Source organism: Vicugna pacos, chromosome 23, assembly GCF_048564905.1.
Source record: "Vicugna pacos chromosome 23, VicPac4, whole genome shotgun sequence".
Taxonomy (NCBI): Eukaryota; Metazoa; Chordata; class Mammalia; order Artiodactyla; family Camelidae; genus Vicugna; species Vicugna pacos.
In genome coordinates this window covers 37214535-37239390 of record NC_133009.1, presented here as the reverse complement: position 1 = coordinate 37239390, position 24856 = coordinate 37214535, and the positions used below count along the sequence as shown (strand labels likewise).

General features: G+C 48.3%; 1 protein-coding gene across 6 annotated transcripts in view; it reads left to right on the top strand.

Moving 5' to 3' along the window:
* The window catches only part of KIF14 (kinesin family member 14), a 46391-nt gene that overhangs the window by 5520 nt on the left and 16015 nt on the right, over positions 1–24856 (top strand). For 5 of the 6 annotated variants that reach the window (XM_072948795.1, XM_031675883.2, XM_072948798.1 and 2 more), the window contains 19 exons: positions 424–678; positions 1388–1475; positions 5178–5270; positions 6368–6420; positions 7225–7255; positions 7749–7856; positions 8718–8834; positions 9148–9263; positions 10346–10518; positions 11545–11692; positions 11923–11986; positions 13294–13478; positions 15542–15644; positions 16436–16596; positions 18646–18793; positions 19213–19365; positions 20688–20814; positions 22548–22641; positions 23148–23280. In XM_072948795.1, coding sequence (XP_072804896.1) covers positions 424–678; positions 1388–1475; positions 5178–5270; positions 6368–6420; positions 7225–7255; positions 7749–7856; positions 8718–8834; positions 9148–9263; positions 10346–10518; positions 11545–11692; positions 11923–11986; positions 13294–13478; positions 15542–15644; positions 16436–16596; positions 18646–18793; positions 19213–19365; positions 20688–20814; positions 22548–22641; positions 23148–23280 — 2350 coding nt within the window. The remainder of the gene's footprint in view (positions 1–423; positions 679–1387; positions 1476–5177; positions 5271–6367; positions 6421–7224; positions 7256–7748; positions 7857–8717; positions 8835–9147; positions 9264–10345; positions 10519–11544; positions 11693–11922; positions 11987–13293; positions 13479–15541; positions 15645–16435; positions 16597–18645; positions 18794–19212; positions 19366–20687; positions 20815–22547; positions 22642–23147; positions 23281–24856) is intronic. The other variant, XM_072948799.1, reaches the window with a different exon arrangement.

Below are 24856 nucleotides of genomic sequence, written 5' to 3'. Positions count from 1 at the left end.
TGTGTTTCTTGCCAGCTTTATGTGGTTTTGCACCTCTAAAATTTCTTTATATTAAAATAAGTTTCTGGGTTTGAACTGCAGAGACGGGTGGATTACAGTAGGCAGGATGGGGATCGGGGAGTCAAGAGAAAAAGGGAAAAATGGAAGAGCCTCTAAAAGTTGGGTGGATTTTCTGGACAAGGAATCGGGAAGTCTGTTTCCTCCGGAGTGGTGGCTCGGGAGCTACAGGGGGTGTATTTTGGAAACCTGCTGTGGTTGATTGCTGGTCTGCATTTTCCACATGAAAGGAGAGAGTCGTCCTCCCTGGGCGGACTGTTATGCATGAGACGGGAGCCAGTTTGAGGCCATTTTTCTGTTCTGTGGGGATAATACTCTGTAAGTAATTACAGCCGTTTGGTGTTTTTCTCTGTGCTGCTTTTGAAGAGAGATGACTGAAAGGTCCCCCCAGGTGGTCTTCATGAACGGGGACGAAGTCGCCGTGGAGCACCCGGGCCTGCGACAGGTCTACAGTTTCGTTTACGACCTTGCCTTCTGGTCTGTTGACAAGCGTCACCCCGGCTTCGCCAGCCAGACGGCCGTGTACGCGGCGCTGGCAGCCCCGCTCCTGCAGCAGGCCTTCCAGGGCTACAACACCTGCCTCTTCGCCTACGGGCAGACCGGCTCCGGGAAGTCGTACACGTGCGTTTCACCGTCAGCGTGATCATCCAGACATGTTCAAAGCTTCTCATGAGAAGCAGCATGGTTTGAGAGAAAGAATGTAGATTTGAAACCGCGCAGCTCTGGGCTCAAACCTCGACCATTTTACGTGCAGGTTCTGATAACTCGGGCAAGTTCCTTAATCTCTGGGCTTCTGTTTGCACCGGAAATTGTTTACCTTATAAGCATCATTGGCCCCATTTTACTGTAAATTATATTTCTTATGTAAACCGAAGCCCAGAGAAGGTATTTTGGAAGGATTATTGTGCGAGTTACAAGTAAGTCACGCCGTCGTGGTCTGGTGGTGGTGCCTGTCCTAGAAGGAAGCAGTCACATTTGATAGCAGCTGACTTTACCGAGTTCTCACTCTGCCCCAGTCACTGCCCTAAAGGCTCTGTTTCTACTTTTCCACAGCGACCCCCCCCTCCCCGAATCAGATAGCTCTGTTTATTCCCATTTCACAGAAGAAGGGATTGAGGCTCCCAGTATTGGTCCAGTATCTTGTCCAAGGTCACAGAGCTCGTAGGGGTGAAGCCAAGATTTGAACTCGGGCGGATCTGGCTCCAGAGCCCAGGTTCTACCCATGAGCTCTCTTCAGCTTGCCCTCCACCCTCTCCCCACCCCAATTCCCCAAAAGGAATTTAAAAACTGAATTAGTTTGACTTCTCCCCATTCATAATGTATTTTCCAGGATGATGGGGTTTAGTGAAGAACCAGGAATCATTCCAAGATTTTGTGAAGACCTTTTTGCTCAAGTGGCCAAAAAACAAACCCAAGAGGTATGTTCTCACCGTATCTGCAGACCTTCCTATCAGAATAGAAAAGTCAAGTTAGAACCAGAGTCATGGCCACTAAGGAAACACTCAGCAGGAGGTGCTCTGACTTCTGGGTCGTCTCCGTGGGACAGTGGTCTGGAGACGGGGACCAGTTCAGAATCAGTCCTCCTGGTGACAGAGATGGAAGGTGGTCTTTGCCGCTCCTCCAGCTCCACCTGGTTTATCACCTGGTGGTCGTGCGGGGCTCAGAGTGCGCCCAGGCCTTTAGATGGGCGGGCGGGTGTGCAGACCCCTCAGGACAGCAGGGTCAGCGTGGGATGGCGGTGCGGCGGGGAGAGGAGCTGCAGCCTGAACCCGGACTCAGGGTCCCCACCGAGCGAGCAGGCTTCCCTGCATCTGTGTCCCGAGCAGCCCACTTGGTCCTTCACGCGCTCAGCAGGTGTTTACTGAGCCTGCTGTGGGCCAGGCGGCCTGTTGGACCAGCCTCCCCCAGTTTGCTTGAGCCTCAGAGTCACCAGGAATGTGTAGGGGCAGGTGTGTGCGTGTATGTACACTTGCTAAGAATCTGGAGATCCTGATTCAGTCAGTTTGGGGGATAGCCTGGGAATTTATAAATTCCATACCTCTCCTCTGGTAATTCTTGTGATAAGAGAAACTGGGGAAATACAGGAGCGTGGAGTCAGAAGGCCCAGACCCTGTAGTTAGGAGAGTGATGGAGAAACGGCCAGTACACAGCCAAGTGCAAGCACGAGCCACTGAATCAAGTCCGGTAAATACTACGTTAGGGTGGGGGCGGGGGGAGGTGGGGTTCCTCAGGGAGGGAGCATCAGAGCTCGTTTTGAAGGAACATAACAGTTATTAGCCTGTGAAGCGGGGAGCAGCATGTGCCAAGATTTGAAAGCAGAAAAGTGGGGAGCCCTGGGGGATCTGTGAATTGTTTGCTTTGAGTGTGGAATTGGAGAGCGGAGGGTGATGAGGGGGAAGCTGGAGAGGCAGGACTCTGTGCGCCGGGGGGGGGGGGGGTTGGGGGGGCTGTGTGGGACTCGGGGTGGGGAAGGAGCACGATCAGGTTTGTTCTCTGACAAGAAGGCGCTCCTGCCGCCTTGAGGGGAGCGGCTGCGGGGATAGCCGGGGTCAGAGACCGGCCTGGGGGGCCTGTGAGCTGCGGGGGAGGGGGGCGGGGGGCGCCGGGTGGGGGCTGACACATCAGGGGCCTTAGTCGGTAGGGGATGGAGGCCGAGGGGAGGGGCTCAGGGCTCGCTGGCGGTGGGTGAGGCCCCGAGAGGGCGCTGAGCCCCGTCTTTCAGGCGGGCGTGGGCGCTCTGTCTGACTCTGGCCTTCTCTTCTGCCAGCCTCTCTCCTCAAGTGCTGAGGTGGAAGGTCGGAGGAGGAGGGGACCGACAGAAAAGGCTGCCTCTGGGTGCAGAGTCTGGGTGTAGAGCAGCCCGGAGGTGGTGGAAGCCTGGGGAGAGGAGGGTCCCCTGGTGGCTTCCCGGGGCCGGGGTGCCCGGGTTTTGTGCGGAGCGACTGCTGCTGGGAGGAGTGGGGCATGACGGTTAGGGGCCTGGGCTTTGGAGACAGGTGGGGTTTGAATCCAGGTTCCAGCACTCTGCTGACGTGCGGCCCCGAGCAGTTCCCGGGGCTTCTCTGCGCTTCAGCAAGAGAACAGGGCGCTGGCGGCGGGGCCTTTCTCACAGGTGTGCTGCGAGGCCGAAAGGGGTTCAGGTTTTAAACGGTGCCTGGCACGTGGTGACCCAGCCAAGTGATGTGGCTTGCCACCTTTGGGATTATTCAGGGTGGTAAAGGGGAGCGGTGTGGGACGGAGGTGGTGTGGCCAGCTGATGCAGGCGCCTCCGAGGAGGAGGCGAGGTGCGGTCCTCTACGATGTGAACCTCCTCACCTTTCCCACCTCCTCCCCCTGCATGCCCACCTCCCAGGCCCGGAGCCCATCACGCAATACACCATATTATGTTGTAAAAGTCATTAATACATGTCTGTTGGATTCTGAGCCCCAGTACCTGTGTCTCCAGCATTTGTAAGAAACCCTGTGACTGCACGGTGTCCCCTGTACCTGGTCTCTACCTGGAAGGGCTTCCTTCCTCCCCCAGGACACTAACCATTCTCCACAGCACACATGCAGTGCACCTCCAGTCAGAGGGGTAGCGCCCCGAGGATAAAGACGGGGTCCAGGCCACCTCAGACTCTCTGCCAGCTCCGGGAAGAGCACTGTGTACCGATTGGGCCCAGTAAACACTTGGTGCCTTGAACCTCAGTCTCCCTGAAGCTCGCTGGAAGCTTCTAGTCCTGTTAGTGCTGGCCAGTGGGTGGAATTTACTTCTCTAACAAGAAGCCATGCTCTCACTGTCACAACGCTGCATGGAAGCAAATTTTCCCTTTTTGGCCTTTCTGCCTGGTCTTTCAGAGTCAAAAGGAGGAAAAGCTCAGCCCTACGTGGTCTGATGATGGCTTTTTGCCCCACTTAGGGAGAAAAATGCTGATTTAAGGCCCTAACTTAGCAGATGGAGGGTCCGCACTCAGGTCCAGCCCACGTCTCTCATCCTTCGTTCCTCCTTCCCGTGTCTCCGCTTTCTGATTAGTCTTGTTAATGGTCATGATCTCTCATCCTGGCTCTGGATTTTCGGTTGCTCTGTCTTACCTGTTAGAAGGTGTGTCGTATCCTCTGAGGTGGAGACGCACGGGCAAGAGCCCTGTCTCACGTCTTCATGTCCTGCTCCTTGGCGCCCAAGGCCACGAATGAGGCAGGTTCCCAGAGGGCTGCATGAAACCTTACCTAGAAGTTAGTAAGAAATTCAAGGACTTCAGTCATTGAAATTAAACTTTTATTAAGAGAAAATTCACACACCATAAAATCAACCATTTAAAAATGTAAAACCCAGTGGCATTTAGTGTACCCATAATCTTGTGCAACCGCCACCTCTACTGGGTCTGAAACATTGTCCCCACCCTCCGGAAGGAGACCCATTAAGTAGTTACAACCCAGGCGCCTCCACTCAAGCCCTGCTTTCTGTCTCTCTGGAGTCACCTCTTCTGGACAGTTCCTGAACGGAATATCATGTAACATGAAGTCCTTCAGTGTTGTAGCGTGCACAGACCCTTCATTCCTTTTTCTGGCTGAGTAATAGTTAGTTTTGCTTATCTGTTCATCAGGTGGTGGGCCTTAGGCTGTTTCCATTTTTTGGCTGTTTCAAATAGTATCATTTTTTTTTGCATTTATTTGTAATTCCTTGGTAGACAGGAGGGAACTGCCGAGTTACTCGGTATTCTATGCTTAACCTTTGAGGAACTGCCGTCTGTTCTCCACAGCAGTTACACCATTTGACGTTCCCACCAGCAACATTGGAGGGTCCCACTGCCTCCACGTCCTCCGCAGCGTTTGTCGTTTCCCACGTCTGTGACTGTGACTGTCCTAGTGGGTGAGAAGAGGTTCTCACTGTGGTTCTGATGCACTTCCCTGATGCCTGGTGACGCTGAGCACCTTTCCATGTGCTTGTTGGCCATTTGTGTATCTTCCTTGGAGAAGTGTCTGTTCAGTCCTTTGCCCATTTTTTAATTGGTTGTTTGTCTTTCTGCTGAGTTGTAAGAGTCCTTTATATATTCTAGATACTAGACCCTTATCAGCTATGATTTGTAAAAAATGCGAAGACTTTTAAAATAAATGGTGTGCTCTGTTTCTGTTCCTGCTAGGTCAGCTATCACCTTGAAATGAGCTTCTTTGAAGTATATAATGAGAAAATTCATGACCTTCTGATTTGTGAAAATGGGCAGAGAAAGCAAACAGTAAGATTAAAAAATTGATACTTGTTTTTAATTTCTGTTTTTATTGATGCACATCATTATATTAACTCTCAAGATGATATATGGCTTAAAGTTTTACAAAAATGCTATTATATGCAAATGCTTGTGACCTACAGTCTAACAGTGTTATTTTATAAATAAGCTGAACATTATTGTTAGTGGACATTAAGCTAGTTATTAAATGTAACCTCATTATACTGAAGCAAGTATTAAGTAACAGTTAAAGATAAAACATTCCAAGATTTAGTTGGATCACTTACGTCAAATACCAAATTCCTAAAAGTCTATAAAGCCAAAGGGCAGTGAAGTTTTAAAAAACTGTATTGTTATTATAGAATATGTATTTCACTGGGATATTTTACAAATTGATGTCTTGTAGATAATATTTTCTGTGAAATGGAAAGCTTCACAAATGCATAAGCTTAAAAAAAATTCTGCTATTAGAACTTAAATTTTTAATTTTGAAAAGGACCGTGAGGGAAATATACACAAAATGTTATGATAAATCACAGAGAAAAAAATGTGACAATGAGTGTGTATATGTCCATGAATGACTGAAAAATTGTGCTGAACACTGGAATTTGACACAACACTGTAAAATGATTATAAATCAATAAAAAATGTTAAAAAAAAGAAAGAAAGAAAAAAAAGAAAAGGACCGTGGAGAGCGAGAAGCTGACAAGGTCACGCAGTCGGCTGTCGGCAGCGCCGAGAAGCTTAGCAAAGCCTGGCGTTTCCTTCTGTGACTTCTGTGTGCTTTAAAATCTCTGGTCACAGAGTTTAAAATGTACAGTGCAAACCTGAGAAAAACGTTAACTGTCTGAAACGGAACATACTTTGGAAAGCTGTTACAAGCATAAAAGGACAGCTCCGGCGGGAGGGCTGGGGAGACTGACGCTGCGCGCGGTGGCGTCTTAGTGCCTGCAGATCTGTCCTCCTGAGAACCTTTATATTCACTTCTGGGCAAAGTCGAGACAGATCTCTTTACCTTAGACCCAAAGTGCAGAGCAAAAGGCCACCCGAAGCCCCGTTTTATATGACGTTGTCCTGCCCTCATTGCTGCCGTGTCTGCCCCACAGCTGCGAGTGCGGGAGCACCCCACCTCGGGGCCGTACGTCGAGGGCCTGAGCACGTGAGTGGGCCGGGGGCGGTGCTGGGGCCCCGCGCGGGGTAAGGGGGCAGGAGCAGCGCCACGCCGTCCTCGGTGGCCTCCCCCGCTGAGTCTTCTACCCCGAACGAACGTTAGCCTTCTCTTCTCAGATAGAGTTGGCTGCCTGCTGTGTATTTGTTTATATCTCTCACAGCACCTGTAAAGTGCCTGGCGTAGAGCAGCCATTATCCTGAGTGTGAAATAGTGACCTTTCTCCCTCCCCCTGCGTACCCAGGAAGTTAAGCCTTCCCTCTCCAGCTGCTTTTTTATCTATTACTTTTAGCTGAAGGGGGAGAGGGTGCTAAATGAGTTCAGTGTTTAGAGTTAGAAATATGCTGAGAGTCATTTCTTTGCCTTTCAACACTCCAAGTGCTTTTCTTAACGGAAAGGGAAAGTCACCAGCTATGGTGACTTTTAGCTCCGTTTAGCAAATCTGGGCTCGCGCTGAGACCCGTACACACCAGCAGACCCGCACCCCTGTGCACCTGTGCCTGTGCATGGGGCTTAAAGTGTATCTTTTACGATGTTAACATGCTAAAGTGCTCATTACATTAAGGAAAATCATACTTCTTTTAATTTGGTAAAACTGAAACATTATTTTATTTCCTACCATTTAGAATGGAGACCATGAAAGATTCTGTAAGAGTCAGAATAATAGTATCTATGAATTATGCCCTTGTGGTCTTCAGAGAGTAATTATGTAACTGACAGGCGGCGGTTATTTTATGAGAACAAGAGTGTGATCATCATTAAAACTGATTTTGTCTTTTTACTTTTTACAAATAGGAATGTTGTCAGTTCTTACTCTGATGTCCAGGTAAGGCTGACTGTCTTTTGTCTTCTTTCCAGCAGACGGAGCGTAATTGCACGAATTCATAAGCATAGTTCTCCTTACTTGCTGTTTGTATAAATAAAGGTTAATTTCGTTAATTTATAACGGGCTGATTTTGTTTGTGTAAACTTTAATCAAAAGTTACTCTTTTAAAAAACTAAAAACTTAAACTGACCATCATGTCAGTTTAGAGTTATGGAAAGTGCCTTTTAAAGGCAATATTTCGTGATTCAAATTTCTGTGACAGAAAAGTAAAAATAGACAATGGGAATACAATTAAAACAATTTTTGGGGGGGGTGTCTATACCCCTCCAAGGAATACAAATTACTAAGTAAACATTTGTTGGTAATTTTATTTTATAAACTGGCTATAAATGTGTGTATGTTACCAGATGTGCTTACTCAACTTTGTTTATCTTTAGTTTGTTCCAGTAAATTGCAGTCTGCAGCCCTGACCCTCCCTCCCCCTCCTTCCTAGGTTTGGCTGGAGCTGGGGAACAAGAAGAAGGCCACTGCCGCCACCGGGATGAACGACAAAAGCTCCCGCTCTCACTCGGTCCTCACCCTGGTGATGACCCAGACCAAGGTGCGTTTTTGCGTGATCAGCTTCTTAGGTGAGATAGTAAATATATTCAGGTTTCATGTTTTCCTTACTAGTTCTTTAAATCAAAAGTAAAAGCACAGCTGCATAAATCCATAACCTGACTGGATTCTAGGAAGTACACACAGTAACTCTGAGCGGCTTTTGGCATCTGTGGCGGCGTATTTTTCTCACCGTCTTAGGAATCAGTGATGTAGGATCATTAACTTGTTATGATGGTGCTACTGTCATGTCAGTATATGATAATGCAGTGTCAACAAGACATGGTAGTTGTACAGTATTTGAAAAAACATACCAGAAAGAAAGATTTTAAATAATTGAGCCACAGGTTCCACTACTCAAACAAAGCCCCTCTACTCATTTTGGTATATAGGCTTCCAGTTGTTTAACAATCACACCTAAACGAATTTACAAAATCTGCAACAACTTTATGTTATTAGAATTACTTGCAAAATATTATTTTTCATAGCTGCATAACATTCCACTGACTATTAAAACTCCTCAGATTTTTCTCTGCTGTTGGACATTTATAAATGTTGCTTTTAAATACTTTGCTGTTTTACTTTTGGAATAAACAGCATCTTTGTACATTAAACCTTTTCTCTGTTTGTAGCTGCTTCCTTAGTATAATTGAGTAGTTGTGAGTTTTAGCCCATAAAGTTATTTGTTTTATTTTGACATAGTCCAAGCCCTGCTCAACGTATCCTTACAAATTATCAGATTTAAGAAGGATTAGTTTCAAAAATAAATGAGTGCTTTGTAATCTTGTGTAGCTGTTTTGCAGACTGATGTGATGGCAGGTCAGAATAGAGCTCAGGATGTCTTACTTAATATCTTCTGCTCCAGACGGAATTTGTGGAAGGGGAGGAGCTGGATCACCGAGTCCGGAGCCGTGTGAACCTGGTGGACCTGGCGGGCAGCGAGCGCTGCCCCATGACGCAGACCAGCGGGGAGCGGCTGAAGGTCGGGGGCTGTGGTCACGTTGGCGACACATTGCTGGGGCAGCATTTTAGGCGATGCCAAGCTGAGCATCTGTAACCGAAGAAGAGTCTCCCTTCCCCTGCACCTTGTGACTGTGTTGCTGTGGTTCAAAGAGCGATCTGTGGTTCTTGGTTATGACTGCTTTTTGAAGAAAATTAGTGAATTTTAAGTCCTAAGAAAGTTGGTAGTTTATGGAGGAAAGTATTCACTCAGTGATTGTATGAGGGGAGAAATATATTTGTGAAATAAGTTTATTACTGAGCAGTTACTTTAAAGTGTTTTCTCTCATCCACAGGAGGGCGTGAGTATTAACAAGTCCCTGCTGACCCTGGGCAAGGTCATATCTGCCCTCTCGGAGCGAGCCCATGGAAGGAGAGTTTTCGTTCCTTATCGCGAGTCAGTTCTTACATGGCAAGTAGCTTTGACGCATGAAGAATTGTATGGAATCCAGTGAGTGCCGTGGGGAAAGAGCACAGGTGACCTCCCGAGACTCTGGGCAGAGAGGAGTGGCGAGCGCATGAGTTCTAGGGCCAGGCTGCTGGGGTCGCTCAGCCGAGCTTCCTGCAGGCTTGTGACTTCGGGCAGATCACCTGGTGGCACTCCCGCCTGCCTCCTCGTCTGTAGCACGGGGAAGATCGGTGTCTGTCTCTCCTGGTGAGGGCGAGGGTCACGTGATGCGCAGTGTGTGCCGTGTGAGTGTCAGTGGTGGTTGTGCTTACCGTGCCCCGTCCCTGGTGCCTGCACACCTCTGGTGTCACCAAGCACGTCGCTGTGGGTGTAAAGTGAGATCGGGTGGTTTTACTGCTTAACACGCACTGGCTGGCAGGTAAGTGTTCAAAAAGTGTCTCATTAATGAATATGTGTTTAGCCTCAGACACGTTACATTCAGATTACGCTGTGTAGATTTCGTATCCTCTTCTGGCAAGGACTGCATCCCAGCGTGACAGCAGTGCACCCTCACCTCTGACGTAGGATGATGGAATTGCCACCCCAAAGCCCACAAGAGGAAAATCTTGATTTTTTTTTTAATTCCTTTTGAAAGTTAAGAATAATTCATTCTGCATTAATAAAGATAGGGTTTTTAGTCTCATACTCTTTTTTCCTTTAAAATAAGGCTTTTGCAATATCATAGGAAACAAAGTTTGTATTTATACGTTCATTCGTTGTTTCCAGCCCTTACTTAAATGTTGCGGCAGCACGGGAAACGTCCCTCTCCTAGAGTAGCTCCCAGTCTAGCATGGGGAGAGGAATTTTGCTAAATATTTGATAATTAACAATATTTTAAAATCACAAAACAATATAAAAAGTGTGAGAGAAAATAAAGTGCTCACAAGATCTAAAAATAGCTGCAAATACCAAAAAATTCTAACGGTCCTGGAGTGGAGAGCGCAGTGCTGTATCACGTCCCGTTAGCTTGCTGCGTGTTTCTAGATGATGACTGTTACCAGGTTGTTGGAGAAGCCGAGTCTGACTATGGCTTTGCTTCCTTGAAGGCTGCTGAAAGAGAGTCTGAGTGGAAACTCGAAAACCGCCATGGTGGCCACCGTGAGCCCGGCGGCCAGCAGCGTGGAGGAGACGCTGGGCGCACTGAGGTACGCCGCCCAGGCCCGCGCCATAGTCAACGTGGCCCGAGTCAACGAGGACGTGAGCGCCAGGCTCATCAGAGGTGAGAGTCGCCGCGGCGTGAACTTACTTTGAAGGGGTTTCGTCTCAAAGGTAAATTTCAGTCGTGAAAACAAGCCATTAAGGAAGGTTCAAGACTCCTCTGTCCTGCCTGTTTATGGTAGGTTCCAGTCACACTGCCTGACTCAGGAAGACAGACGGGGGGATAGAGGGACAGAGAGTGAACAGTGAGGGGAGAACAGTCAGAAAAGGGCGTAGAAGTGGGAGGGGAGCCGCCAGCACCGAGCGCCGTGTCCCGGCCGAGCCGTCCGCGCGGGGACCGCAGCCACCAAGACCCTGGTGTTGTGTCCTGTCCTCTGTGGCCTCTCCTTCGCCTGCTTGGCTTCATTCACTGGTCTGAAGGCTGTTTGAGCCCGGGTTCCAGCGCAGTCCTGCGTCTTTATGCGCAGTGCTCCCTTCTGCTTAGGATGGACTCAGCGCCCGCAAGGAGTCTCAGCTTGTCCGCTTTCTCCGCTTATGGGGAGCATTTTCCACACCCCTCTGTCCTCCGGCCTTTTTAGCAGCAGAAGGTGAATCGGTCCGTTAGGGGCGTGGGCCAGAGAGAAGCGAGCTTCCATGCCGTGGTCCATCTTTCCCTCTGAATTCCCTCTCTCTTACAAATGGGACCGTTTTCATTAGAAATAAGTATTCTGAACCCCACTTGAAACATCTCTGATCTTTGTGCAACGTGTCTTTATGAATGTGGTTTGCCTGGAACGACTCTGGTTCATGTCTGTCAGGCAAGTGTAATCAGCACTGCCCACTTCCCTTCTCAGAAGTGTCCCACTTTGGACAGTTTGTTACACCGCCATCCTATTTACGAAGGAGGAGAATTCATTAATACTGGAGCAATTTTTCAGGTTAAGGCTAGGTAGAGATTCGTAGGTAAGTAAAGTAAAATTTCTGTAAATACTCTGTTTTATTAATATTTAAAACTTCAAATAAAACAGAAGATTGGAGGATTATGTGTAGTGTGGAAATTACTGTATATTAGATGTTATTAATCATACATCTTTTTACAAATGTTTAGAGTTGAAAGCAGAAATTGAAAAGCTGAAAGCGGCTCAAAGAAGCAGTCAGAATATTGACCCTGAGCGATACCGGCTCTGTCGGCAAGAGATAACGTCCTTAAGGATGAAGCTGCACCAGCAGGAGAGAGACATGGCGGACATGCAGAGGTGGGCTCTGGCCGGCGCAGCAGGCGGCGGGGGCGCGGCCGGGCTGGGGGCAGGCTGAGGAGGCGAGCATGTCCGCCTTTCTCCCTGCCTTCGTGTGAGCAGCGCGTCCCCGGACGCTTACATTTCAGATGTTCCTAAGTGGTGTCCTGATCTTTACTGACTGTGTCTTGATTCTCAGTCTTACATGTCTGGATGTTTTTAACTCTGCTATTTTGTTTGTCTTTGGAAAGAATGTGGAAAGAAAAATTTGAGCAAGCTGAAAAAAGAAAACTTCAAGTAACAAAGGAGTTACAGGTATCCTTTCAACTCCCTAAACTGATCTGAAAATTTGGAAGAGACCTGCCGGTAAACATGCAGATGGAGTCTCTCCAGTACTCGCTGCGCACTGACTGCCCAGAGCACTGCCGCGGAGGGGCTGGTGTGCAGGAGCTGTGAGATCACGGCTGTGGCGGCCTAGCGCCTGCAAGCTGGTCGGAAAGTTAAAATATAAGCGAACTGTCTCGCTCCCTTCATGTTGGTTCAACAAATATTAAACGTTCACGCTGTGCCAGGTGTGGGGGAGGCCAAGGTGAAAGCAGTGCGGTTTTGGCCCTCAGAGAGCTTGAGATCCAGAGGCAGGTTTACAAAACCTGAGCACGCGCCCGGATGCTGCGGGACTGGCTAGGTGACGCCTGTGCCGCTGCCGTCTGCTGGGCGCTCGGTGGGTGCACACCGGCGGCGTCTCCCGGTGCAGCCTAACGCGGCGGGACGTGGGCAGTGGGTGGAGAAGCAGGAGGCGGGAGGGGTGACCCCTTTTGTTGGGGTCCCTGGGAGGACATCGGAGGGAAGAGTCTAGCAGGGTTTTGTACACTGTGTGGGACTTGCCGGGCTACCAAAGCTGGCATTTCTAGGCAGGGAAATTCCACATTTAAAAGCACGAAGGCACAACACTGCCCGACGTCCAGAGAATTGGGAAGTACTCAGTGAGTGTGGGCGACAGAGATAAGACTGGACAGAGATGCGACATTTGGATTGTGACGAAGAGAGGATGTGGATTTAGGGGATTGGGGCCACCGAAGGGTTTTCAGTGGAAGGAGAGGGACAGGAGCAGACTTTGTCTGAGTGGACTCCTCTGGAGAAGGTGTGAAAGGTGGAATTAGGGGAGGAAAGACGCTGGCTGGGAACGTTGTGCTCTTAGGGGGCTGTGGTTACGGGGAGAGGTGAGAGTGGCCCGTGGAGGAGCTGGACTCCAGGGAAGAGAGGAGGTGAAGCTGACAGGCTCGAGAGGTTTTGTTTTTTGATGTGTGTGTGGAGACACAGATGGAAGAGGCGGGAGTGATGCCAGGTTCCTGAGAGGTGTGCACTGTGTAGTGGTGAGAGAAGGCAGATGACACGGCCGGAGGAGCCCCTCCGCTGTGGAGGCGGCAACGCCCAGCACAGGCACATTGCGGGGACGCCGGGCGGTTTGTGTGGGGCCGGGGTCAGCGCAGCCCTGGAGCCTGAGGAGTGGTGGTCGCCCATACAGCGGGTGATTTTAGCGTTTGGCGCGGACCATTCACTTCAGGTGGATTTAACAATCCGTACCTGTAATTCAGGTTAACTACTTTTCTGATTTCTTCTAGAAAGCAGGCATTACGTTTCAAATGGACAACCATCTGCCAAACCTGGTCAACCTGAATGAAGACCCTCAGCTGTCGGAGATCCTGCTGTACATGCTCAAGGAGGGGACGACCACGGTCGGGAAGCACAGACCCAGCTCCGGCCACGACATTCAGCTAGCGGGGGTGCTGATCGCCGAGGACCACTGGTACGTTCGTCCTCTCAGAGAGGCACCTGTTCACTTTTCAGCGGGTTTCCAGGTCTGGGTAACTTCGGTTTCCTTCACACGAGGCATTCATTTGTACAGATTGTTCAGTATAACCCTTCAAATGCATGTTTCAGCCACAAGAAACCGACGGGGTGGCTGTCTGGTAAGGATGGCAGGTCCGTTACTCTGGACGCGAGGTTGTGATGCAGTCACGCTCTGGCCGTGACCGTTGGCTGAGGGACAGTGTCTCTCCTTGGAGTCACAATCATAGGCATGAAATGGAGCTTCTGTTCACCACGTGTGGCAGGAGCTCTAGCTGGACAGACAGATTAAGACGTTTCATTCACAGGAATCGAGCCAGACTGTGTGCATTGCTGGAATGGTAGTGTGTGTAAACCACTTCGGCTCCATGGTGTGTTTTCAGGGCTTACCTGTGTCGATGCTCTCTGGTCCCACTGCTGTGAGGAGCTCTGCTGTGTGAATTCACTTGTCTGCTTTGTCGCCTACTTCATGGTAGACATTCGGCGGTTTCTCATGTTTTGCCCATCCCGCTGCTCTGAGTCCTCTTGTTCGCGTCTCCTCTCCTGGTGCAAACGGGAGGGGTTTCTCAGGAGCAAGCTTCCCGCGAGAGGAACTCAGACGTGCCCTCGGGGCAGCCGGTGGGAACCGGGCGCCAGTTCCCTGTCTCCCCAGCGTGCTGTGTGAGTGTGATGAGTCCCCACCCTGTGGTAAAGTCACCTTAAAGTTTGGGACGCACTGTTCAGTCGTGCGTCTCAGAGATGAGTGGCATCAGGAAGTGTGCGTCCACCTCTGCGAGGCAGCTACACCGCGTCTGCAGGGCGGCTGTCGGTTCTGCTGCCGGGGGCACCTGCTGCTCCGCATCCCTGCCAGCACCTGGTTCTGTCGGACTTCGCGCTGCTTGGCTGAACAGGAGATGGTATCTCGTGGATGTGTTTTGCATTTCTTTGACTAATGGTCATCATATATTCATTGGCCATTTTAGCTGGTAAAGTAAAGAAAGAGGGGAAGTTCAGGTCTAGCTTGTGCCCTAAAGAAAAGCTGCTTGGAGTCTGGTGTTTGTCGGGCCTGGAGAGATGTCTTATGTTAATGGAGGACTCAGGTGGAGAAGAGAAGCAGACAGGCAGATCCAGCTGGGGCTCTTACGGGGAGACGGTGGTGGGTAAGGGGCTTGGTTGCTAAAGCCAGATTGGGGGTGTCCAGAATGCTAGGGAACGCCACGGGCTTTTGATGGCAGAGTAGGCAGACCAGGAGGGAGGAGGCTTCTGAACAGGCCGGGGCTGTCTCACCCTCCCTGGCTCGGACACGCCTGGTGGGAGGGCGCTGCGCCGCTCGCCCCGGGTTCCCTTGTCTGGATGCTCGCGCTGAGCTCCGGGTCTTTCCCGCGGCTCTCGGAGCCTAGTCTAGAGCGAGAGGCTTTTGTTGGGGACTCGGCTTTTGCTGCAGTTTGCTCTTTCTTTCTATCCAGTTAATCCAAAGATGAGCCGGACTTTGGAGTTGCTTTCCTGTTTTCTGAATAAAAAGACTCGAAGGGATCTGTAGCATTTACGGCTGATTCTCCACAGGAGCATCTCACGCGCGGGGTCCAGCTGAGCGGGTGACCCAGGAGTGTGTTTTCACCTCCGCGCTTCGCCTTCTGTGCTGCCCCAGTTCTCGCCCTAGGACAACGCTGCGTGCGCCATTGTTAGAGCTTGTATATAAAGCCAGGAATCAGAAAAGTAAAAAATGACGCCAGAAACTGCTTCATTCATAAGTAAACCACTGCCAATAGTTAATGTTTTTTTCCTTTAATTTTTTTCTTTTGGGGTGAGGGGAGGGTTTTTTTTTTAAGTAATTATAATCAAAATACAGACAATGGAAATTCTTCCCACCACTGGTGGATCGCCAGGCTTTTTCACCAAAAGTTCAAAATCTAGCTGTAGGAAAATAAGACAGTTTTCAGTTGTCACAGATTGGTGTGGACTTTACACCAAGGAGGAGCCGGGGCGGACTGTCCGTTTCTGCTCGTCCGTGCTGCAGCTGTAAGTGTGCCCCTGTCTCCACAGCACCATCAGGAATGTTGATGGCACCGTGAGCATCACCCCGGTGGGCGAAGCAAAGACGTACGTCAATGGGAAACTCATTTTGGAACCCACGGTGTTACATCATGTAAGTTGGCTGCTGCTAAGTGTGAGAAATTGCTTGACTTTGGGGATGGAGTCTAATTTTTTTGAGCCGGGGTCTCCTCTGTAAGGTCCGTAGTGAACCAGATGCAGGGCTTTGCAGCTCCTGCGGCCTCTGTCCTGGCGTCTCACCAGTCGCCTCCCTTTGGGCAGCGACCCAGGCCCTCTGGCAGCCAGCCAGTGCCAGGAGGCTGCCCACGTGTCTGGTGAGAGCGGGGCTTTGGAGTCAGGCCAGACCGGGTTGAAGCCCGGGCCCTGCCATTCGTTGTGACCTCAGTTATGATGTTATGATGTGAGGGCGATTTTGTGTCACACATCAGGACACTTCTGAGAGCATTTTTAGTAATAACTACATTAGGAGAACAGGCGTAAGCCATTCTGTTGCAGGCAGAGCAGGACATATGGTCACTTCGTGTGCGTCCTGTCTCTCAGGGAGGGGTGAGAGAGGAGGACACGAAAGAATCCAGAAAGTTCTTAATACAGTGTCTGCCAATAGTAAGTTCAGCAGGTGCTTATGGATTGCTGTTACTGCTAAGCTCTGTGCTTGATCTAGTTTCCTCGTTCCTAAAACTGGGGTGATAACACACGCCCCACTGCGTGGCTGTGAGCCGCCAGGGAGGCGGCGTGTTTGAGGGAGCCCCTGCTCAGTGCTAGCTGCTGGTCCGTAGGCCTGTCATGGGCGGCACTAGGTCACGCTCACTGCTGGGCGTCGGGGTTTGTCCCGTGCAAGTTCTGGTTCAGACTCACCTCAAGTCGTGCATTTCTCGTGTGCTTTAGGGTGATCGGGTGATTCTTGGTGGCGATCACTATTTTAGATTTAATCACCCAGGAGGAGTCCAGAAAGGGGACAGACCATCCGGTAGAGACACTCTTATGAGCGAGGGTGCAAAAGACTTTGAATTTGCAAAAAACGACTTGCTCGCGGCCCAGAGAGGACAGTAAGTATTATCGCTGGCGTGGAGCAGTGAGCATGTGGGAGAGGGCGCCGGGGTCAGGATCTCCCCGCGTTCGTTCACCTGGAACACGTTTCCTGAGCAGGTGCTGTGTACCTGCCCCTGTACCAGGTGCTCGGGCTGGAGAGGGCACTGGGGACGTAGCTCCTGCACTGGAGGAACCCGTCCTCTCTCAGGACAGACAGACAGACAGAGCCCTGCATCTTAGAGGATATGGATGATTACAGAGTTTTAGGCAGACGTAAGACAGACATGATCAGAATCCCATCTCCAGAGGGGCCGCCGTGCTGGGTGTGGAGAGTGGAGCCGAGGGGCAGGGCCCAGCCTGCAGGTGCCACTTGCGGGCTGTTGAGGCGCCGAGAACGTCCGCGTCTGAGTCGGGAGAAACGTCCTGGAGGAGGAGGAGCAGCAGGGCTGGGTGGGCGGGGAGGGCCGGCAGGGGCTCAGGAAGGACTCGGCGGGCCGGACGGATCCGCTTTGTCACCTTTTGAAAAAGTCTGAACTTGATTTGCCCTCTTTTTTTTAAGTTGTACAAAGTACTGACATAAAGTTCACCTTTTTAGCCATTTTAAACGACAGTCCAGTGGTGGTAAGCACATTCGCGCCGTTGTGCGGCCATCACCATGTTCCATCTCCGGAACTTTTTCTTCGCCTGACTCAACCTCCGTACCGCTGCACGGTGGCTCCTGCTCCCCCGGCCCCGGGCCCTGCTAGCCCCTGGCCCTCTTTCTTTTAGTATTCTTACTCTATTTTCAGTAAAATTGGGTATGGAAATTTCTTTGCAGTACAGCTGTTAAAGCATTGACTTGTTGAGAAGAAAGCAGCTTTCAGTTTCCTATGATCATCCACCCTTTTCCTCTTGTATGTGGAAAGGTGACAAAGCTGATTGCACGTTTTGACTTTTGTTACCCCAAAACTGGGTTGGCCTCCTGGTGAGTGTTGACCCAAAACACAACCAAACCAAAGATGGAGGAAAGAAAGTTTATTACGTGCAGCAAATAGGAAGAACGTGGGATCTTTCCCAAAGAGCGTCTCAGCAGGCCTGGGACTAAGCCAGGGGTACCTGCATGTTCCCGAAGGGGCCTGACCGGAGCCGAGTTCAGCGCAGCATGGGGCGCAGTCGGCAGCGTCGCGGCTTCAGCAGACTGAAGTCACGCGGGTCAGGGAAGGCCAACGTCCCCCTCCCCGAGGTCCCTGCTGACCTGGGGGTTGAGCCTTCGGGCCAGTCTTTCCCCTTGAAGCAGAGCTGGAGTCTTCACAGCTGATGTGTTGTCCTGTTACCTCTCTTGTCTGATGACCGTTGTCCTCTTGTTCCCCTAAGATCATACTCCTGAGAGCTGTCCTAGGCAGGCGTTGGGACCCGCCTTAGATCCCAGAGTGGCTTAGGCCAAAAATGGCTTCTCTTCCATCAGAAAGCCATGCCTGGTTCTCTCCCCAGGGCCTCTGGGGACCCCTACCTGCCCACAGAATGATTGCAGACGACTGCGAACTGTGTCAGTCTCTGCTTTGTCAGCTCGTGGGTCAGGCTTTTAGAGTCATTCCAGGACACTTGTAACTGGGGACCTAACCGTGAATTGAAAGATACTAATATGTGAAGTAACTTTTGCTCTAAACATTGTTAGTTTAACATAAAATACCCACACTTTGTGTTTACTGTAACGTCAACTGTAATATTTACTGCAGTGTTCACTATAACATCATTTTTATATATTTTTATAAATAGATATTTTATATTTTTATATAAGTCAAAGTACTTTTATATAACTTAAGCAGTAGAAAAAACATATTTGCTTAAATATCGGACATCTGCAGTGGTAACTAAATTAGAAACCAAATTTTCATTCTTTTATATTTTCTTTGTGTTCAGTTCTAAAGCTAGTAAAAATTTAAGAACACTGTTGACAGAATATCAGAAATTAAATTTTAAGAGTTGAACTTTGGTTTAATTGAAAACACCCTAATATGACTGAGAGCTGTTGTAGTTTAGGAAGAGTTCTTGACGATGTACCCTGTAAACATTTTGCTACCTTGCAGACTTGAGGCGGAAATAAAAGAGGCACAGTTGAAAGCAAAGGAAGAAATGATGCAGGGAATCCAGATCGTAAAAGAAATGGCTCAGCAGGAGCTCTCTTCTCAGAAAGCTGCGTATGAGAGCAGGATCAGCGCCCTGGAGGCCGAGCTGGTGCGAGGCAGCCGCGCTCTCTTCCTCGGCTGGTGCCCCGGGTGACGCGCTGGCCGTGAAGTTCCCTTTCTGCGGGGACGCTGGGGGTGTCAGGGCTCGGGCATGTCTGACTTCTCTTGGGAAGCATGCGGGGGGGAGACTCCGGGAGAGGAGGGCAGCGGGGGGGCTCTGTCCTGCTGGCTGTCCTGCACCCCCAGAACCCGCCTCAGGACGGGGTTCCGGAGGGTCTGGCTGGCAGCCGTCTTTAGTGGGTCAGTGGCCCGGACGGTGGGGGGGCCGCAGGGAGGGACCTCTTCTTTCAGTGAGTCAGTGTCTTGTGCGTTCGTTTGATAAAAGGGGCTTTTGTAATTTTTTGGTATTATTTTTGAAGAACTGCTCTGTGTTTTGCCCTATTCATTTTTTATTACTGTTCTTTAAAGAAAGAAGAATCTCAAAGGAAGAGAATGCAGGAAATAAATAATCAAAAGGCTACTCACAAAATTGAGGAACTAGAAAAGGCAAAGCAGCGTTTTGAGCAGGAAGCACACGCCAGCAGAAAGCGCTTAGAGATGGAGGCTTTGGCTACAAAACAGGTAACTTCATTTTATTGCTAGTTCGAGCTCTTTCGAGGAAAAGCTGGTTTTTTTTGGTAAAGAACTTACGGTATCTTGACAGGCGTCGGCCAAAGCCAGGTCCCCACGTGAGAGCCCGTCTGGCCCCCAGATGTGCTCACACAGCATCACACTGATCTTCTGAGGGACAGCTGTGCTTTCCAGCAAGTCCATTCATATTTTCTCTTTTCCGTGGTCAGCGGTGCTGGGGGACGTGAAGGAGAAGTGACACCGGGGCAAGGTGCGCGGAGGGGAGGAAGGCACAGCTCTCACACTGGTCACCTCCGGTGCCGGGGGGCGCCCCGTCTGCCTGCGTCTGCCGCCCCTGAGAGCTCATGGCCGGGCCTTGTCCCCCCAGTCCTGGGGGCTCAGGCGAGAACAGAGGCTCACAGAGCTCCTCACAGAGCCCAGTCAGGAGACAGGAGTGTGGAACCAGAGGCCGTTGGTTAACCCGGCGGCCGCCTTCCTGTCTCCGCTAGTGGTCCTCCAACCCCTGCCGGCCCAGCGGCCCAGCACCCCCGTGAGCAGTGCGGACCCTCGGGCCACTCCAGGACTGCCGCCTCGGGCCCAGACTCTGTTCTCACCAGTCCTGGAGGGGCTCTGATGGAGACCGAGGTTGCAGAGCCACCGTTTTAATCTCTGCTTCGGTTTCTTACATCTTAGCCTTCAAGCTTTACTCTCAAGTGAAGGAAATGCTCCCAGTCACCCCAGAGCCCTGGTGACACGGGACGAGCGCGTGTTGGCAGATCCAGGACGCAGAGTGGCCAGCGAGCCACCTCAGAGAGTTCTAAGAGAAACACAGAACTGTTTAAATCTTGGGAACAATTGTTATTAGTGGGCTATTATAAGGCTTATTGTCAAATGAGATTTTTTTGATGTGCTTTTTAGTCAACAAATGTTCTTGAATATGTGCTTTTTTGAGTAGTTTTTTTCCTTTTTTCCCCCTGAAGGTATTTATGCTCTTATTAATGGGACAGAAAAGGTTAATCTGTGCCATCAAAAACTCCTCATGGGTTTGTTGTGGGGAAAAAAGTCATTTTGTAAAAATACTTCATACATCATTTTTTAAAAGCCTTTTATGCTTACTAAAACACATAAAACGGGTTAAACCTTTACGCTTAGTTATAAATCAATAAAAAATGTTAAAAAAAAATCAACTGGCAAAAAAAAAAAACAAAACCTTTACGCTTAGTAAAACGTGCTGTGAAGTGAGGATTATGTTGTATTACCATTATCTGTCTTTTTCACAATTTCTCTCTTTGCACATTCCTGTGTGTGGCTCTGTATGAATGAACATCAATCAGGCTCTAGAAGACCACCGGATCCGCCACGCAAAAATTCTGGACGCTTTAGAAACTGAGAAGCAAAGAATTGCGAAGGAAGTACAGATTCTACAGCAAAACCAGAGCAGCAGGGACAAGCCCCTCACAAGTGAGTGCGCGGTGCTCTCCCCAGGCGTCTCCTAGGGCCCCGTGTCGCTCCATGCAGCGGCTGAGGTGGCAGCTACCTGTGTGTGTTCGAAACGTTTTCTTCTGGATGTTGCTGGGACTTTCATGAGTCTAGATAAATTTGTGTGAATGATTATTCTTAGAATATTCACTTTTTAGAACATTTAGTTACATAAGCAAATAGTAAACGAAATTCCAAGTATTATTTTAATGTGGATCATGCTTTTTAAAATGTCGTAATCTCATTTTATGAGAATTATTATCCAAATTGTGCACAATCATTGGGTGCTTTGTTTTCTTTCTCACTTGGAAGTTATGTTTTGGTAACTTGCTACATTCCTGTGTAGAACACAGCAAGTTTTTCACGTAAACTTTTTTTAATTATAGAAAATTTCAAGCAAACTATAGAAGTAGGGATATTACTGCAGTAAACCCTCAGGCAGTCCTGTCCAGCCTCAGCAGTCCCCACCCGCGTGCAGCCTTTTCCACCTGTCCTCCGTGCCTGCCTCCCTGGCCCATGTGAGCAGAGCCCGGACGCGCGCCCATCTGGCCCGGGCATGCTCACTCTGCGCCTCTAAGCTAGGGCCTCTCTTCTCCATCACTCTTTGAAGCACAAATTTCATGTTATTATCACACCTAAAATAGAGTAATTTCTTACACTCATCAAATATCTAGTCTGTATTCAGATTTCCTGGATTATTTCATAATTTGTTGATCTATTTGCTTGCTTGAATCAGGGCACAGACGTGGTCCACACCCTGTGTTTGGTAGGCGTGCCTCTCGGTCTGTCCACTCGCTCTCCCTTCTCTCCCTGTCTGTCCCCTTGTAACTCATTTATTGGTGAAATCAGGTGGTTTAGTGTTGAGTTTCCCAGATCCTGGGTCGTGCTGACTGCATCTCCCACTGTTGCCTGGCGGGTCCCTCTGCCCAGGAGCCTGTGACGCGCCCGTCATCCAGGGTCAGCGCTTTAGCGAGGACGTGCGTAGTCGTGCTGTGTACTTCGTGTAACTTTGAAACCATTGCTGCTCTTTATATCTGCTGCAAGAGGTAATACGTACATTGGATTAACATACCTTTTTATTCCTCTTAGGTCCGAAAACAGTGCCTTGCAATGAATACTTGATTTTTTTTTAATCCATATGAATAATGACTTTTATCTTTCCAAAAAATATTTTTAAGGTAATACTGGTTATAGGTTTGACTGAACAACATAGAAAATGTTTATGATAAAATCTTAAGTTTAAATTAGGGATATGGAATTGTGGTCTGAGATTTGTCTTTATGTCCTGACGTATCTCTGTCTGTGTTATCTATCTCTCTTAAAAATTCAGGCAAAATAAAAAAGATTGTGGTTCTATTTAAGTTAAGGCTATGGTATACTTGACCTAATACTTTGAATATATTAGAAACTAGAGGAAAAAAAGAAAGTCTTTAAAAATATTAGAAGGAGAAGCATTGTCCTTGGCGTTTCCTCTCTTACAAAGTCTTACCCTTTCTCTGTGAACTTCAGTTTTCTTCCATGTCTTCTTCTTTGAAGCAGCTTTTATTTCACCAGTGGGAGCTGAAGAAAACTTTCTCAGATACCCCTTTACCTTCTGTGATACGCAGTTACAACCATTCACTTGAAATCATTTTTCCTCTCGGAGCTGTCCTGCGGGCGGTGCGTGTTCACGTTCGTGCGTGGGTCCTGAGCCTGCTGTCTGTGCTTTCTGCCAGTTCAGCCAAACTGGGGCTCCATGAAACTCTCCCTGATGATTCAGGAAGCCAACGCCGTCAGCAAGAAGTTAGAAAAGAACTATGTTTTTGGCAGGTGAGTAGCTACCTTAATTGTCAAGTACTTCTCTGCTTTAAACTAGTTGACCTTCATATGATTTTTTTTCTTTTGGCTTCTCTGAAGGCACAGGGTCTACAGGGCTGGTCTGGGAATGAGCGAGCGTCACAGTCCCCATCGACACTTCAGGCCCCTGCTCAGGGCTCACTCTGGAGGGACCCAGGCTCTCAGCAATTAACACACTAGTAGATTTTATAAACAGAATAATTTTAGATATTTTTGGAATTTACTAATTTTCTTTTGAGTTGAAAATTTATCAGTATTTCATTTTTAAAAAATACACATTAGGATTTTTCATTAAAATCTTTTCATATGAGAAGTCATTTCAGTGTAATATGTACCGGACATGAGTGCCGCTCTAAGAGAAACACGTACCTGCAGGGGGACTGAAGCAGTAGACTGGATTTTCACGGGAGTTACTCTGATTCAGAAAACTGCATGCGTGTGTTTTAGGATAAGCACGGTTCCTTTGGTTTTTCTTTCAGACACGTTGTCCCGGATAAAGGAGGTGGTTCTGACACGTGTGTTCAGGTCCGAAACCTGCAGCTAGGGGTCTCAACTGTCTGGAGTCTGGAAAAGTTTGAATCTAAGCTTGCGGCAATGAAAGAACTTTACGAGGTTTGGAATATTATTAAAATCTCTATAAACTTTTTGAAGTAAAAAGGATAAAAGTGACATGTTCTTATTAAAGAAACTTTGGCAAGTGAAATGAAAGGCGCTCCACACTGCCCAAACCGACCGACACTAATGTGTACTTCCTTCCCTGCTGCCTGCAGAAGGGGTTTTACGGGTTTAATAGGGTTATGACTGTAATAGAGAAACTTAGTGCTGAATATATTCAGTTACAATTGTGTTTTAAAATCTTACATTTAAACGTAAGGGAAGAAGGACTTCGACAGGTGGCAGTGTGCGTCACGTGAGTTACCGCCAGTGCCCAGCACTGCGCTGTCACGTGATCACGTTTACCCCCTCAGGGCCGTGCGGCGTGTCCCTGACTATTTGCTGCGCTGAGAGTCACAGCTGCTAGTTGTGCGCAGCTCTGCACACGTTAGTTCCTAGTGTCCTAGTTCCTTGCCGTCTTTCCTAAAGTTGTACCAGAAGTATACATTTTCTGTTAGACTTTGCTCACTGACAGTTTGCCTGCCGGAAGTACTGCCTTTTACCAAAGTTACTGGTTTGTTTCACTTTATGTTTTAGTAACTAGTGAATCTGGGGGCTTGACTGTTTCCTCGTTGGTAAAGGATGTGTGCATGTCCTTTGAAGTTTTTGGCAAGTGAAGTGTGGGTAATGAGCTAACGTCTATAAGGTTCTTAACATATTTTGATAATGATCCTTTATTTTATATTCATTCTATACACTTTTCCCCTGGTTATATGTTGACTTTTCCTTGGTTTCATTTTGTTATGCAGGCATTTTTAATTTGGCATATTTGAAGCTACATATTAGTCTAGAAATAGTATCCGTTTCTGAGTCTTTTCTTCTAATTCTTTTTTTTTTTAACATTTATATCTTTGAATTGTAGAATTTGTTATGGTGTATTGTGAAGGGAATGAACCTAAAGTTAATTTTTCTCCATATTACTATGTTATTATCCCTAAAACATTTAATGAATAGTTGCAACATAAATTGTGAGATATCTCACCATTAAGTAATGTCACTGTGTGGAATTATAGTCTGTGCTACTTAGAATAATAACAAGAATGAAGACATTGTATATAAAAACTTGAAGAACCTGCCAAATTACAGCCTTAGTGCTTGAATTGTTTAACGGAAAAATGAAAATAAACTAAATGGTTAAGTCAGTCTAGGAAATAATAAACTAAAACAAAGGAAAGCAAATGAAGGAATCATTAAAAATAAAAGCATCTCCCCAGGCAACAGAAGTAAGAGCAAAACTAAGTGAGTGGAACCTAATCAGACTTACAGGCTTTCTCACAACAAAGAGCCATAAACAAAATGAAAAGACAGCCTAGGGAATGGGAGAAAATATTTGCAAGCAAGGCGCTGACAAGGGCTTAATTTCCAAAATATACAAACAGCTCACACAACTCAATAACAAAAAAACAACTCTACCAAAAAATGGGCAGAAAACTTAAATAGACATTTCTCCAAAGAAGACTTCCAGATGGCCAATAAGCACACGAAGAGATGCTCAACATGGCTACTTACCAGAGAAACGCAAGTCACAACTGCA